The 12,219-nt window shown below is 33.5% G+C and overlaps 1 protein-coding gene across 1 annotated transcript; it reads left to right on the forward strand.

Moving 5' to 3' along the window:
* Nucleotides 1-6,811: 6,811 nt before the first annotated feature.
* Nucleotides 6,812-10,084, forward strand: LOC141688823 (plant cysteine oxidase 2-like). The gene is made up of 5 exons (XM_074492931.1): nucleotides 6,812-7,249; nucleotides 8,893-9,017; nucleotides 9,192-9,354; nucleotides 9,448-9,651; nucleotides 9,768-10,084. Exons 1-5 carry the CDS (start codon nucleotides 7,000-7,002, stop codon nucleotides 9,899-9,901), a joined length of 876 nt encoding a protein of 291 aa, XP_074349032.1. The 5' UTR covers nucleotides 6,812-6,999; the 3' UTR covers nucleotides 9,902-10,084.
* Nucleotides 10,085-12,219: the final 2,135 nt, after the last annotated feature.

Here is a 12,219-nt window from a genome sequence, read left to right on the forward strand (position 1 = left end):
ATCAGTAGTAATTACCTGGTTGCTTGATGAACTGGTTTCATTTTCATCAGAATTAGCCATCAGGGCTAGGTTGACATATTCCACATCATCATCTTCATTTACCCCATCTCCTGCCCAATCATCTTGAGTGAGAAAAGCCCTTTCCTTTTGTTTGAGCAAATCAAAATACTTCTTTTTGTAATCAACTTGCTCAAATTTCTTTTTCTCAGAATTTGGCTTCCTACACTCACTTGTAAAGTGTCCACTAATGCCACAGTTGTAACATTTGAACTTTGATTTGTCCACCATGTTTTTGTTTGGCTTAGTGAACTTTGTGTTTTTCCTGAACTTCATTTTTGCAAACCTCCTGGACAGAAAGGCCAAATGTTCTTCAATATCATCAGATTCATCCTGACTGGAATTGTCTTCATCCTCGGCAACTTGCTCTTTACCCTTGCTTGATTCTGATTTGCTTGTGCCAATTTTCAGACTTGGCATTATCTTCTCCTCATTCCTGGCTTCCATCTTCTCACTGTCAGCTACAAGAGCAACTGTTCCTCATTTTCTCTTTCCCTTTTCCAACAGCTCATCCTGCTCCATTTCAAGTTCATAAGTCTTCAGAATTCCATATAATCTTTCAAGTGTGAAGTTCTTATAATCTTGAGAATTTCTCAAAGAGACAGTCATGGGCTTCCACTCCTTTGGCAGAGACCTAAGAAATTTTAAGTTGGAATCCTTGACTTGGTACACTCTACCATACAGCTTCAATCCATTCAACAGTTTCTGAAACCTGTTGAAGGTATCATTTAATGATTTACCTTCTTCAAAGTGAAAATATTCATACTGTTGAATAAGAAGCTGCATCTTGTTCTCTCTGACCTGCTCAATACCTTCACAGATGATTTGTACATTATCCCAAACTTCCTTTGCAGTTTGGCTATTGATGACATTGTCAAACATATCTTGATCTAAGCCATTAAACAAAATGTTCATGGCTCTCTTATCCTTGCGGATTTCTTCCATGTCTTCAATAGTCCATTCTGCTTTTGGCTTGGGAATGGACCGTCCAACAGCAACTGTTGCAGTAGCAGCTGTGGCTACTTTGTGAGGGATGTGAGGACCATTTTCAATACAGTTGATGTAGCTTTCATCTTGAGAAAGAAGATGTAAATGCATCTTCACTTTCCAGTGATGATAATTATCTTTTTCCAGGACTGGGATCTTTACACCAATATCCTTCCTACTCATGATGTTAGCAGGAGGATTCTTCTGTACACTCATGATGTTAGCAGAATAGATCTTTAAACTCTTTGTATGTTAAGAGCTTGCTCTGATACCAATTGTTATTCCCAGTGGACTAATAATGAGATTTACAGAAGGGGGGTTGAATGTAAATCTCAAAACTTTTTCAAGTTTTGAGCAGTTTCTAAGGCTAAGTGTTTGAGTGATCAAATGTGTGTGAATTGCTTGAAGCTGATGCAGACAGATATATATTCAAACACAAATGTAATGAGCACAAAGAACTTAAAAACTTTTCTGGTGGATTTGTTGTTCCACCAGAGATGTGTTATTTCAGAAAATCTGTGATTCAAAGAATTAAATCACAGCTGCTTCCTAGTACAAACTAGATGATTTTCTCTTTTGATATTTCTAAACAGCTCAAGGAAAATTCATACATAATTACTAGCTGCTACTTGGTTTATATATCACCAAGTTTACAAGTGAAGACAAACTGTAAAATACAATTGAAAAGATTCTTCACATGTTTCTTCTTCATTTCTCTATCCAATGCAATTTAGGATAATCTGTAAATCTTTGAATACTTTCTTGTTAGCATCAGAATGGAAATGCTGCATTTTCTTGATTCCTCCTAGAGGCTTCCACATTCCAGTGTGTCTCTGTCAACCCATGTGCCTCTGTCAGCTTGTGAACTGTCACTATCAACTGCTAATGAACTAAGCATTCGTTGAAGCTTTCATCCGTTGATGCCTTATCCGTTGAGGCTTTATCCGTTGAAGCTTTATCCGTTGATGCATTATCAGTTGAAGTCTTTATCCGTTGAAGCACTTATCCGTTGATGGATATTATCCGTTGAAGCATTAGAGACATCCGTTGAAGCTTTGTTTCTTATCCGTTGAAGGTCTTCAATATCCGTTGACACTTCTTCACTTATACAAAATTACAAGACATGAAATATTTACACTTAGCCCTCCTATTTATACATCCATTAGTAGTCAACATGACTGATCATTTCCTAACAACGTCTAAGAATTACAGCTTGAAACCAGAGAGTGAAATGTGCTACAATACTAAACTTATTGCTAAGTAAAGCTACTCCTTCAACGGATAGCCAAGATGGTCTTATCCGTTGAGGCTACAAACACTAGATTTCTACTTAAGTATTTTGCTTAACTTATCATCAAAGTAATACACATATTCATAACAAACCCTTAGCAACCAATCTAGCTTTGTTCTTGACTATTATGCCATATTCATCCATCTTGTTTTTGAAAACCCATGGGGTGTCAATAGGATTTTTTCCTTTAGGTTTGGGTACCAGCTTTCAAACTTTATTTCTTTCAAATTGGTTTAGCTCTTCCTACATAGCTAAAACCCAATCAGGATCCAACAAAACTTCTTCTACCTTCTTTGGTTCTTCCTGAGACAGGAAGCTGCTGTATAGACACTCTTCTTGAGATACTTTCCTAGTATGCACTCTTGAAGTTGCATCACCAATAATAAGTTCAAATGGGTGATCTCTAGTCCATTTTCTTGTTGTGGTAGATTAGCTCTAGATGAAGAGGTCTCATCGTTGTCTTGATGTGTGGCTGAGTTTTGATTAGAAGAAACTCCCTCTGAGTTTGTGGATCTTTAACTTAAAGTCATAGTTAAATAATTATAGAGGTACCAATACCAAATTTTTTTCTCAAAATCTTTACAGAGTTCTCACTTTCTTATTGGCCATATTTTGTAATAGACACACATGTATTAATATGAATTTTCTAATTAAAACATGTCATGTGTCATTTTTTGAAATATTTTAAATTATTTTTTTACCACGTAGCACTATTCATAATTATTATACACTTAGCGGATTTATTAGAAGTTATGTTCGTTAAAAAAAAATAGCCGTAAACACGCTATGTATAAACTAACTCTATAGCTCGTGCAATGCACGAGCATACTCTATATTACGTGAATTTATATTATTTTGACGGTAATTATTGATGATATATTCATGTTATTTCATGATGGATCGATTAACTATATACCTCTCTTAATGGAATTGAGATCGATGGCATAATTAATGTGTTTTCTCTCAAAATAAATTGAATGTGCCACAATGAATTCGAAATATACCATCAAAATATAATGCAAATGAAAGCACATATTTCTCACAAAAAAAATTACAACTCATAAGAATGAAATATTATAGAGTTAACTAAAGAATTAGTAAAGTTGTTTACATGGTACAATTAATGATACCATAAATATGAGGTAATTCTTACCTTTTTTAGCAGAAAATGTAATGAGTAAATATGAAAACCGACATATTGAATATAATATTGTACATTTGATAATATGAATATAATTTCAATATACTTCATTTTTATGATAAACATATTAATAGTTAGGCCAGTAATCCATGATTATATAAATTGAAAATTAGACCAAATCGGTTAAACTACCGGTTTACGATTTATCAAAAATTGGGAATTTATCGGAATGTTAAATCGGAATAAAATCAGACATATTTTTATATTATTATTAAAATATATAAATACAATAATTATACTTGAAATGTGTAAAATTGTCATGTTGTCATTTGTATATCCATATCAAGTTATAACATTGTTTTGTGTGCATTATTCATTAAAATAATAAAAAACTTAATGCATCTCTCTTCATATTCCTTAGAGCAACTCTAATAGAATGCTAGTTCATTCATTATATTTAATATAAAATATTGGATCTTATTAATTTAGAACATTAATAAGGACTTGGAGTTTCAACAATGTTCCTTATATTGGTTCCTAATTTGATATTATATTATTAAAAGTATTTTTCATACACTACATAATAAAAAGAGAAATAAAGTGTTCTAATATTATATTATTAAATGAAAGTTAGCACTTGCTAGGGAAAAAAGGAAAAAAGGGTAAGAGTATCTCGAACAGCTTACTTATAATGAATATTTGTCTAAAATTTTAAGTATTGAATTAAAATCGGCACTAGAACGGAATTCCAGTAATTACCTAAAAGTTTAAGATCCACTTTTGTTTCCTTAAAGATAAAAATGCATTACTATTCTTTATCTTATTTTCATTAATTAAATATTCATTTTCCTTCTTTTTCACCCTCCTTTTCTCACATCTTTTTCTCTCTTCTCTTTAAAAAATATGAATAGGATTTGAATTTATTATTATTATAATATTAAGGAACCAAAATAGGGATTGTTGCTGGAGTTGTCCTACCCTAAAATATTTTAAATAACTAAATTCTATTTATTTATATTATTTTTAAGGAATACTTAAGCACTCTGTTGGAGTTGCTCTATCCTCCCCCTTAAGTCATATTTTAACAAAACTAACACACAAATCATCTCCAACACTCTCCTTGTGCCTCCCTATATATTTAAGATCTTCAAAAGTTTTCTCTTTGTTGAGGAACATATAATGCTTCCTCAACCAATTTTATATTAATATATTGTACTTTCCCTCTAAAATATGATAGCCTTTCATTACTTGGAGCATAGTTAGTGTGCAATTAATTATTTTTAAAACAAATAGAGCTTAATTGAGGAGGATTGTTGGAGCTGGGTCATGATAAATGACTTAGGAGTGCATATAATAGTATTTTATTTAGGAGTTTGTCAAACAACTCTTAGAGTTACTCCAAGTTAGTTATTTATAAGTAATGAAGGAAGAATCTTAGTAAAATAAGGACTCATTAGTATTCTGTTGGAGCATAATTTTTAACCTCATTCCTTAACTTACACATTACGATAACAAATAAGGAATCTGCTGGTGTTGCTCTTATCTTCTTCCCTTATCTTTCCAGTTTTTCTTCGGTGATCATCTGATTTCTTTATTTAAAATCGCCGCTTTTCATCAACTCAAGATTGAGTATATTTTTCTTTCTTTTCTTCTATGCAGAGCCTAAAATCATATGTTTGATTCGTCAAATTTTGACCGTAAAATCGTCGATTTTGATAAGAAATTCGTCAATTTTGACCGAAAATGACAAAAATATTTCATCCTCCGATTTTGCTTTATAATATTGTTTGGTTGCCTTCCAGCAATTTATCGACGAAATTACCGATTTTTATAACGCTGTAGTAATCTTTTAAATCTTTTACTTCGACCTCTGAAAAAAATCTTTAAACTGGTTAATGTAAGAAATATGACTCATCTTGTAAACCATTGATGTAACCGCAATTAACTTGATATTTTAATATTTTATTATATATATTCAAAATCTTCAAACCAGTATTAATTTATATTTTATTTGGCCATATAATAAGAATCTCAATTTTATTATAAATTGAGAACATCTCTTATATTTCTTGGGTTTAATACTTGATATATTAACGTTGTCATTTTCAGATTAGGTAGCATATTTAATTTATTTGTTGAAAATAAATTTATTTTATATAGAGTCTTAAAAAAAGAATTTAGTATATATATATAGTCAAATATTATTAAATTTTAGATATTTAATTATAGGTTGTTAATATTCATAATAAATGGTAACATATGTAAAATTATTAATATTAATGAGTTAGATATGCCACATGAGCCAGAATCTGTCGTTTAAACGCGATTTACCTTGGTTCACGTGGTTTGCAGTCTATTACGTGAGTCCGTAGGGTTTACCCAGTGTGCACCCGAAAGGTAGCGGTTGCGGTTACCTACGATAAAAAAAATAGCATATGTTATTAATTATGACAATTATTTGTATTTATTAATATGGTAATAGTGACTTAAGTGTAATTAATACATGATATTTTCCGTCAAAAAAATTAAAAAAAATACATGATATTAAATTTGACAATTATTTGTATTCATTAATGAGGAATAATTTAATAATTTTAAGTGGAATAAATTATATATATAATAGATGTATAACTTAACCTCAAAATAGAAATTGAGGGCATAATTTCTATTTAAAAAAGTTATATTAATTAATTTGGTAAATGCTAAATAGGGTCCCGATCCCTGATAATCATGTGTCAGAAACCGTTTAAATAACACACTATTCCAGGACGTCAGATCTATATTTTAACGACCCATATTGATTTTTTTTTACCTACCGCTATAAACATCCGCGGAAAGGACTCTTTTCCGCTATAAATATCCGCGGAAATGAAAAAATCTTTTCTGCGAATATTTATATTTATAGTGGAAGGTAAAAAAAAATCCTTTAATTGGAATCTTGAAATAAAAATGTAAGAATTATGGAGTAGTGTGTTTAATAAAATTTATTTAACAAATGATTGTTAGGGATTAAAACCCAATAATATAAATTTTGTTGAGACTTATCCAAAAAAAATATTTAGCGGTGACAAATATAAAAAATGAGTCATTGATGACGTGTACTGAATAAGTTTGTATGCTAGTTTGTCAAATAGGAAAAGAAAAGGTCCTTTCGCATACTTTACTACTATGGGAAAACGGTGGGACGTTGTAAATCTCGTAAACCCGCCTGTTTCGATACAAACCTTGGGGCCGCCATCCACAAAACTAGAGAAAAACTATTATTTTTTTCTACTTTACACCTGTTTTTTTTTCTCTTTTTTCCAAATATCAACTGCACCAGGCAAAATTTTATTTATTTATGTGTATCATCACCCCCTGTATACGGATAGCCCATGGTTTACTCTCTCTGTCTTAACAGTGTTGTTGTATTTATTGTCCCAAAAAGATGACCATCTCTTGTACTTATACAGTTTCCTTTGTTGAAAAAACATAAGAGTACTACTGATAAGATATTAGAATCAGCCTGTGTTTATTTGTGAGAATGGAGATGAAGTTGATTAATGGATCAGGGAGGGAAAATAGGGTTGGATATGTGAGTGGCAGGCTTAACAGGAACAAGAGAATCAGCACCAAACGATGCAAGACACAAAAGCGTGATACTTGTAAAACAAAGAACAAGTCGCCCAAGAAGATATTGTTACAGAGACTGTTTGAATCATGTCAACAAGTTTTTAGAGGCCCTGGTACTGTTCCTTCTCCACCTGACGTCCAAATTCTCCGACAAATCATCGGTATGTAATTTGCTCACTGTTTATATCTACTAATTTATGTATATGTTATGATGTTCTTGTTGATCCATTAATTTAAGGTCTATGACATCTTATTATTTTTAAGGGTTTTAGATGGGTTGGTTACTTAATCTGTCGTTCATCATGGTTCTTAAGTTATGCTAATCAACAGATAATTGATATTTTCTTATCCATTTCATTAGAGTTGTATAGGTTTTCCTCAAAGCTACTGCTTTCTATAAAACTTTAAAAAAGATTAGAAGATGTAGCATGCATTTAGTGTAATATGATTTAAACACACCTCAAATAAATAATAGGTTATTTTGAATGATCTCTTTGTATTAAAGGATTTGTTTAATCATTGAGATATATAATGATAATAAAAAATATTATAAGTAAACGTGGTAGTACATTGAGGATGCAATTGCAAGGTACCAACCAAGAGATTGCAAATTGGGATTTGGGGGGTTGAGTGCATGAATAAGTTGAGATAAGGTGGTAGATGCATGAACATGAATCTGATGGGGGGTACAGTTTTGATGTACTACAATTTGTTTGATTAAAAAAAGATTATCCATATGTGGATCCCCTAGAATTACTATTCTGGTATTGTAGTTAAGCCCCTGGTATTTTCACTATTAAAGAATTCATGTACTATTCCACTGCTACTGCCTGCTGTTTGTTGGTTCTCAATTGGTGAGCACCCAAGCTGGTGGACCGTCTAACTCTTCTAGTCTCTCATCCAAAACAGCGAAATTAACTTTGCATGTCCCTCCTTTTCTTTTAGCCTAGTACTCACTATGTCCTTGTCTAGAACTACAACCCAATCCCATGTTTTCATTATTGATTATTTTGTACTCCTAACGAGTAAAACTCAGATAAAGTGATATCGTGGGTTCATATAAAGTACTTCCTATTTTCCATTATTTTTTTTATTTTTTTGGGACGTTACTCCCAATTGTAATCCTCATTTTATATATTTAATATTAATTGTTCACATCACTTTACCCAACCTGTTATTCTTAATTTTCACCACTAAATTATATTTTTTCTTAACCACCCTACCATACCTCCAATGTATATTAATCAATAATAAAACTCAGAGATTGTTGGGACCTAAAAAATCCATTTTAGACTTTAGAGAGGTTATTATATTTCGGGATTTATATATAAATACTCATTATCTCATGGACCAAGACCATGGATGACCACCTATAGGCGAGCCTACATTTAAGAGCTCCAAAAATTCTAACTTCGTTAAATAAATATATATAAATTGTATGGTATATATATGTAAGGGGCCCCTAAACTTATTTTGACTAAGAGCATAGACGGAGACTTGATATTATCAGTTTAGAAAATATAAATTTAGAGGGGCATTACCATAATGAAATTAGTTTTCATATCATTGTGACAATTGATTGTGTATTATTGTGTTGATTTGTACCAATGCGTAATCTTTAATGATTTTAACGTGAACACTGTATTGGTATCATTAATACTACACACCATAGGACCATTACGGTAGATTTTTGTACTGAATCCGTCGTAAATATTCAGTTACGTACCATAATTTTAGCCTTGGCACCTTGCACAAATTTATTATTAGCATGACTGAAGTTTTTTTAAATCATGTGTTTATGTAGATGGTATGCAACCTGAGGATGTAGGGCTTAGCCCGGAACTTCAGTTCTTTAATCCTCTTAGCAATGCAGCTAATGGGGTTCGCAGAGTCACACAGACTACCATTTACAAGTGCCAGAACTTTTCTGTACGTAAGATATATGTTTTGTATAATCATAATCTTTAATATTCTTAACATATGCTTTTAGGAACATAATAAAATTTAACGTAGTATGGCAACATTAGTATTTTAAATTTTATTGCATCAGCGCTATCAGATCAATGTACTGAATTTTAATTGCTTGCTTTCATAATGTTGCAGCTTTGCATCTTCTTTCTACCAGTAGGAGCAGTGATTCCTCTACATAACCACCCGGGAATGACTGTGTTTAGCAAGCTTCTACTAGGCACCATGCACATCAAAGCATATGATTGGGTCGATCCAGTAGACTCCTCTTCCAACGATAGTAAACCCTCCTCTAAATGTGAGTGCCTAATATACCTTAACGTGACTAGTGTATATTTTTAAAAGGAAAAATCTAAGGATCAATCGATAAATGATTTATCTTTTGTTGCAGTAAGATTAGCAAGGTTGAAGGCGGATAATGTGTTTACAGCGCCCTGTGATAGTTCAGTATTGTATCCTGCATCAGGAGGGAATATACATGCATTCACAGCTTTAACACCGTGCGCAGTGCTTGATGTTCTTGGACCTCCTTATTCTAAAGAGGATGGCCGAGACGGTTCGTACTACAAAGACTCTCCTTACACTCCTCTACCAAGTAAGCATGCAGTCAATACGTAGTATCACGCACATAAAGAACATTCTTTCTATTCGAGTATCATGTCATTTGAAAAAGATCATTTTTATATTGACCATTTCAATTTATAAATGCAGATGTAGATGGGAGTATGATCAAGGAAGAAGAGGGTAAGCTGTATGGCTGGCTGGAAGAGATTGAAATGCCAAAAGAGTCGGTGATGGATGGAATAGAGTACTTGGGTCCTCAAATCAGGGATTTCAGCTTTTAGCCAAGCTTTAGTACTTTTCTTTCTAGGCCTAATTAATTTAGTTTTTTGTCCCCTATATATGTTTATGTTCTCTTTTGTGTGCGCCTGTTAATCAACTTGTTTCCATCTTTTTTGGATTTGAAGATGCTCATGTAAATTCAAGGTTGCCCTTCAGAATCAGAAGTTTGGACTTGTTTTTTTTAATGTGTCTACAAAATCTTCATCTCAACTAGTTGTCACTGAATTTTTCTTTTCATCTGTGTTAAATTTTGAAGTACTAGATTTGAGGATGAGCTTGCGTTATAATATAGATTAAAAACAATTAAGTAATTAATCTCGCCAATTGTATTTACTATCAAACAGAATCTCATACTGGTCTTCATTATAAGTATAATTTTGATACAGGTATTCATCGTAACCTAACCTGTTTTACTTGAAATCTTTATTTTACTTCAGAGTATCTGTGTTGGATCCTTCATTTTATTTTCGAGGATTTGTATCAGATATTTGACACTCGAATATAATTACTTATTTTAAGTCAAAAATATGTATACTTTTCAAAATGTTACTGAGTTCGATATTTAAGTACATATTTATGTTCAAAATTTCGTCGAGTCCGCTACCTGGACACGTATTTTGAACTTGGAGACTTCTACCCTATTCTGAGTAATATAGATTATGAGTAATCAATACTAGACAAATAGGATATGATATCGGTGCTTAGACATCGGTTGATCAGGCGATCGATGTTACAATCACTTTAGACATCGGTTATTTTTAAAAACGATGTTGTTGCGTAGATTATACATCGGTCAAGAAAATAACAGTTATTGAGCATTATTTTTAAAAAATTGAAAATGCGTCTTAGACATCAGTTTAAAATAATACCCATTGTCCATCATTTTTAGACATATGTTCAAAATCTAACCATTGTTAATCATTATTTTTAAATAAATTAAAAAAATACAGGTATCAATTCCTCTCTTATGTCCAAATATTTTGGCCTTAATACCAAATTTATTTCCCCCCAACTAAAATCACATTCCCCCATTCCCCCCTCATTCTAATTTACACCCTCTCTCACCTCTCAGATCTCTCCCGTCTCTCTCTCCTCTCGCTTATCTTCTTCCTCTCCCGTTTCTCTCTCATAATCCATCTTAAATAAATCCTAATTTACATCATCACTCACATACTAGTACTCATCATCTCACAATTCATACTATAAACCCTAATTAAGCACAAACCCAACTTAAAATTGGTTTGATTTGTGCTAAATAATCATCAAAAAGAATCATTTGATTTTGAGCTTTGAAGCGGCTTTGTATTAGTAAAAGTCCTCTTTTTTTGAACTTTCTTTGAATAAAGTTGTAGTTTGCATTAGATAGATATACTTTTTAAATGATAGCCTATATTAATACAAGCCCAATAACAGAGGCCCAGGACCCAACAAGAAAAACCCAAGAAATACTCAGCTTTAACCCTGGAGAGCCCAGGACGCGTGGCAACATCACCACCGTCCAGGTACCCCGGATCCAGAACATTCCTACGGTCCGGATTCGATAGTACTTCGGCGCATCCCAGACGTCCACACGCCGTACAGTCCAAAAGACACGCCTACGGTCCAGATTAAAAGGTACAAACCCCTAAACCCTAGTAGGAGGCCTATAAAAGGCAGGACAAAAGGAAACACTCTCTCTCACATATACTTACATATACACACACGCGTACACACCATAAAAACACTTGCATAATTCCCGTTTTGCCCCTTTCCTCCTTCAAAACCTTTTCTCTCCGGGGACGTCACCCCCCTCCGATTCTGTTTTGTAGGTTCCCACCCTACAGTTACACCGCACGCCGCCGTCATTTCTGCCAAAACGAAGCTTAAGTTCGGGTCAAGCGAGGAGAGGACCCCGGGACGAATTGGGATTATCATTGGCGCTAGAAGGAGGGGTCGAACCTCCGACCTGTGGTGTTCATATCCGCAACTCCTACTCCACCCAACAACTCAAAATACCACTTCTCAGTAAGAACGCCACTTCCAATCTCTCAAATTCGTTTTTTACGAGTTATATTACAGTAAATTCGTGATATTGTTAAATAACCATGACTACAAGAAAGAGCAAAGCGGCTGTTTCTACTTCTTTCCTTCCACCTCCGCCCCAACCCAGGGACGGGGAGATGGAAGATGTGGATGAAGGGCCCCCATCACCTAGACTCCCTCTCAAAATCTCCCACCAGGAGACCAGAGAATAGTCATCGAGAGAGCATCCCACAAGCATACTGGGACCTCTGCCGACCCCTGGGGAAACATGACCCCGGATCAGATACGAACTGCGATG

Source organism: Apium graveolens, chromosome 10 (genome assembly GCF_009905375.1).
Source record: "Apium graveolens cultivar Ventura chromosome 10, ASM990537v1, whole genome shotgun sequence".
NCBI classification, from domain to species: domain Eukaryota; kingdom Viridiplantae; phylum Streptophyta; class Magnoliopsida; order Apiales; family Apiaceae; genus Apium; species Apium graveolens.

Coding starts and splice junctions, on each gene's coding strand:
- LOC141688823 (XM_074492931.1), top strand. CDS start 7,000: ATGGAGATGAAGTTGATTAATGGATCAGGGAGGGAAAATAGGGTTGGA. Junction 7,250..8,892: donor AATTCTCCGACAAATCATCG/GTATGTAATTTG, acceptor GTGTTTATGTAG/ATGGTATGCAACCTGAGGAT. Junction 9,018..9,191: donor ACAAGTGCCAGAACTTTTCT/GTACGTAAGATA, acceptor ATAATGTTGCAG/CTTTGCATCTTCTTTCTACC.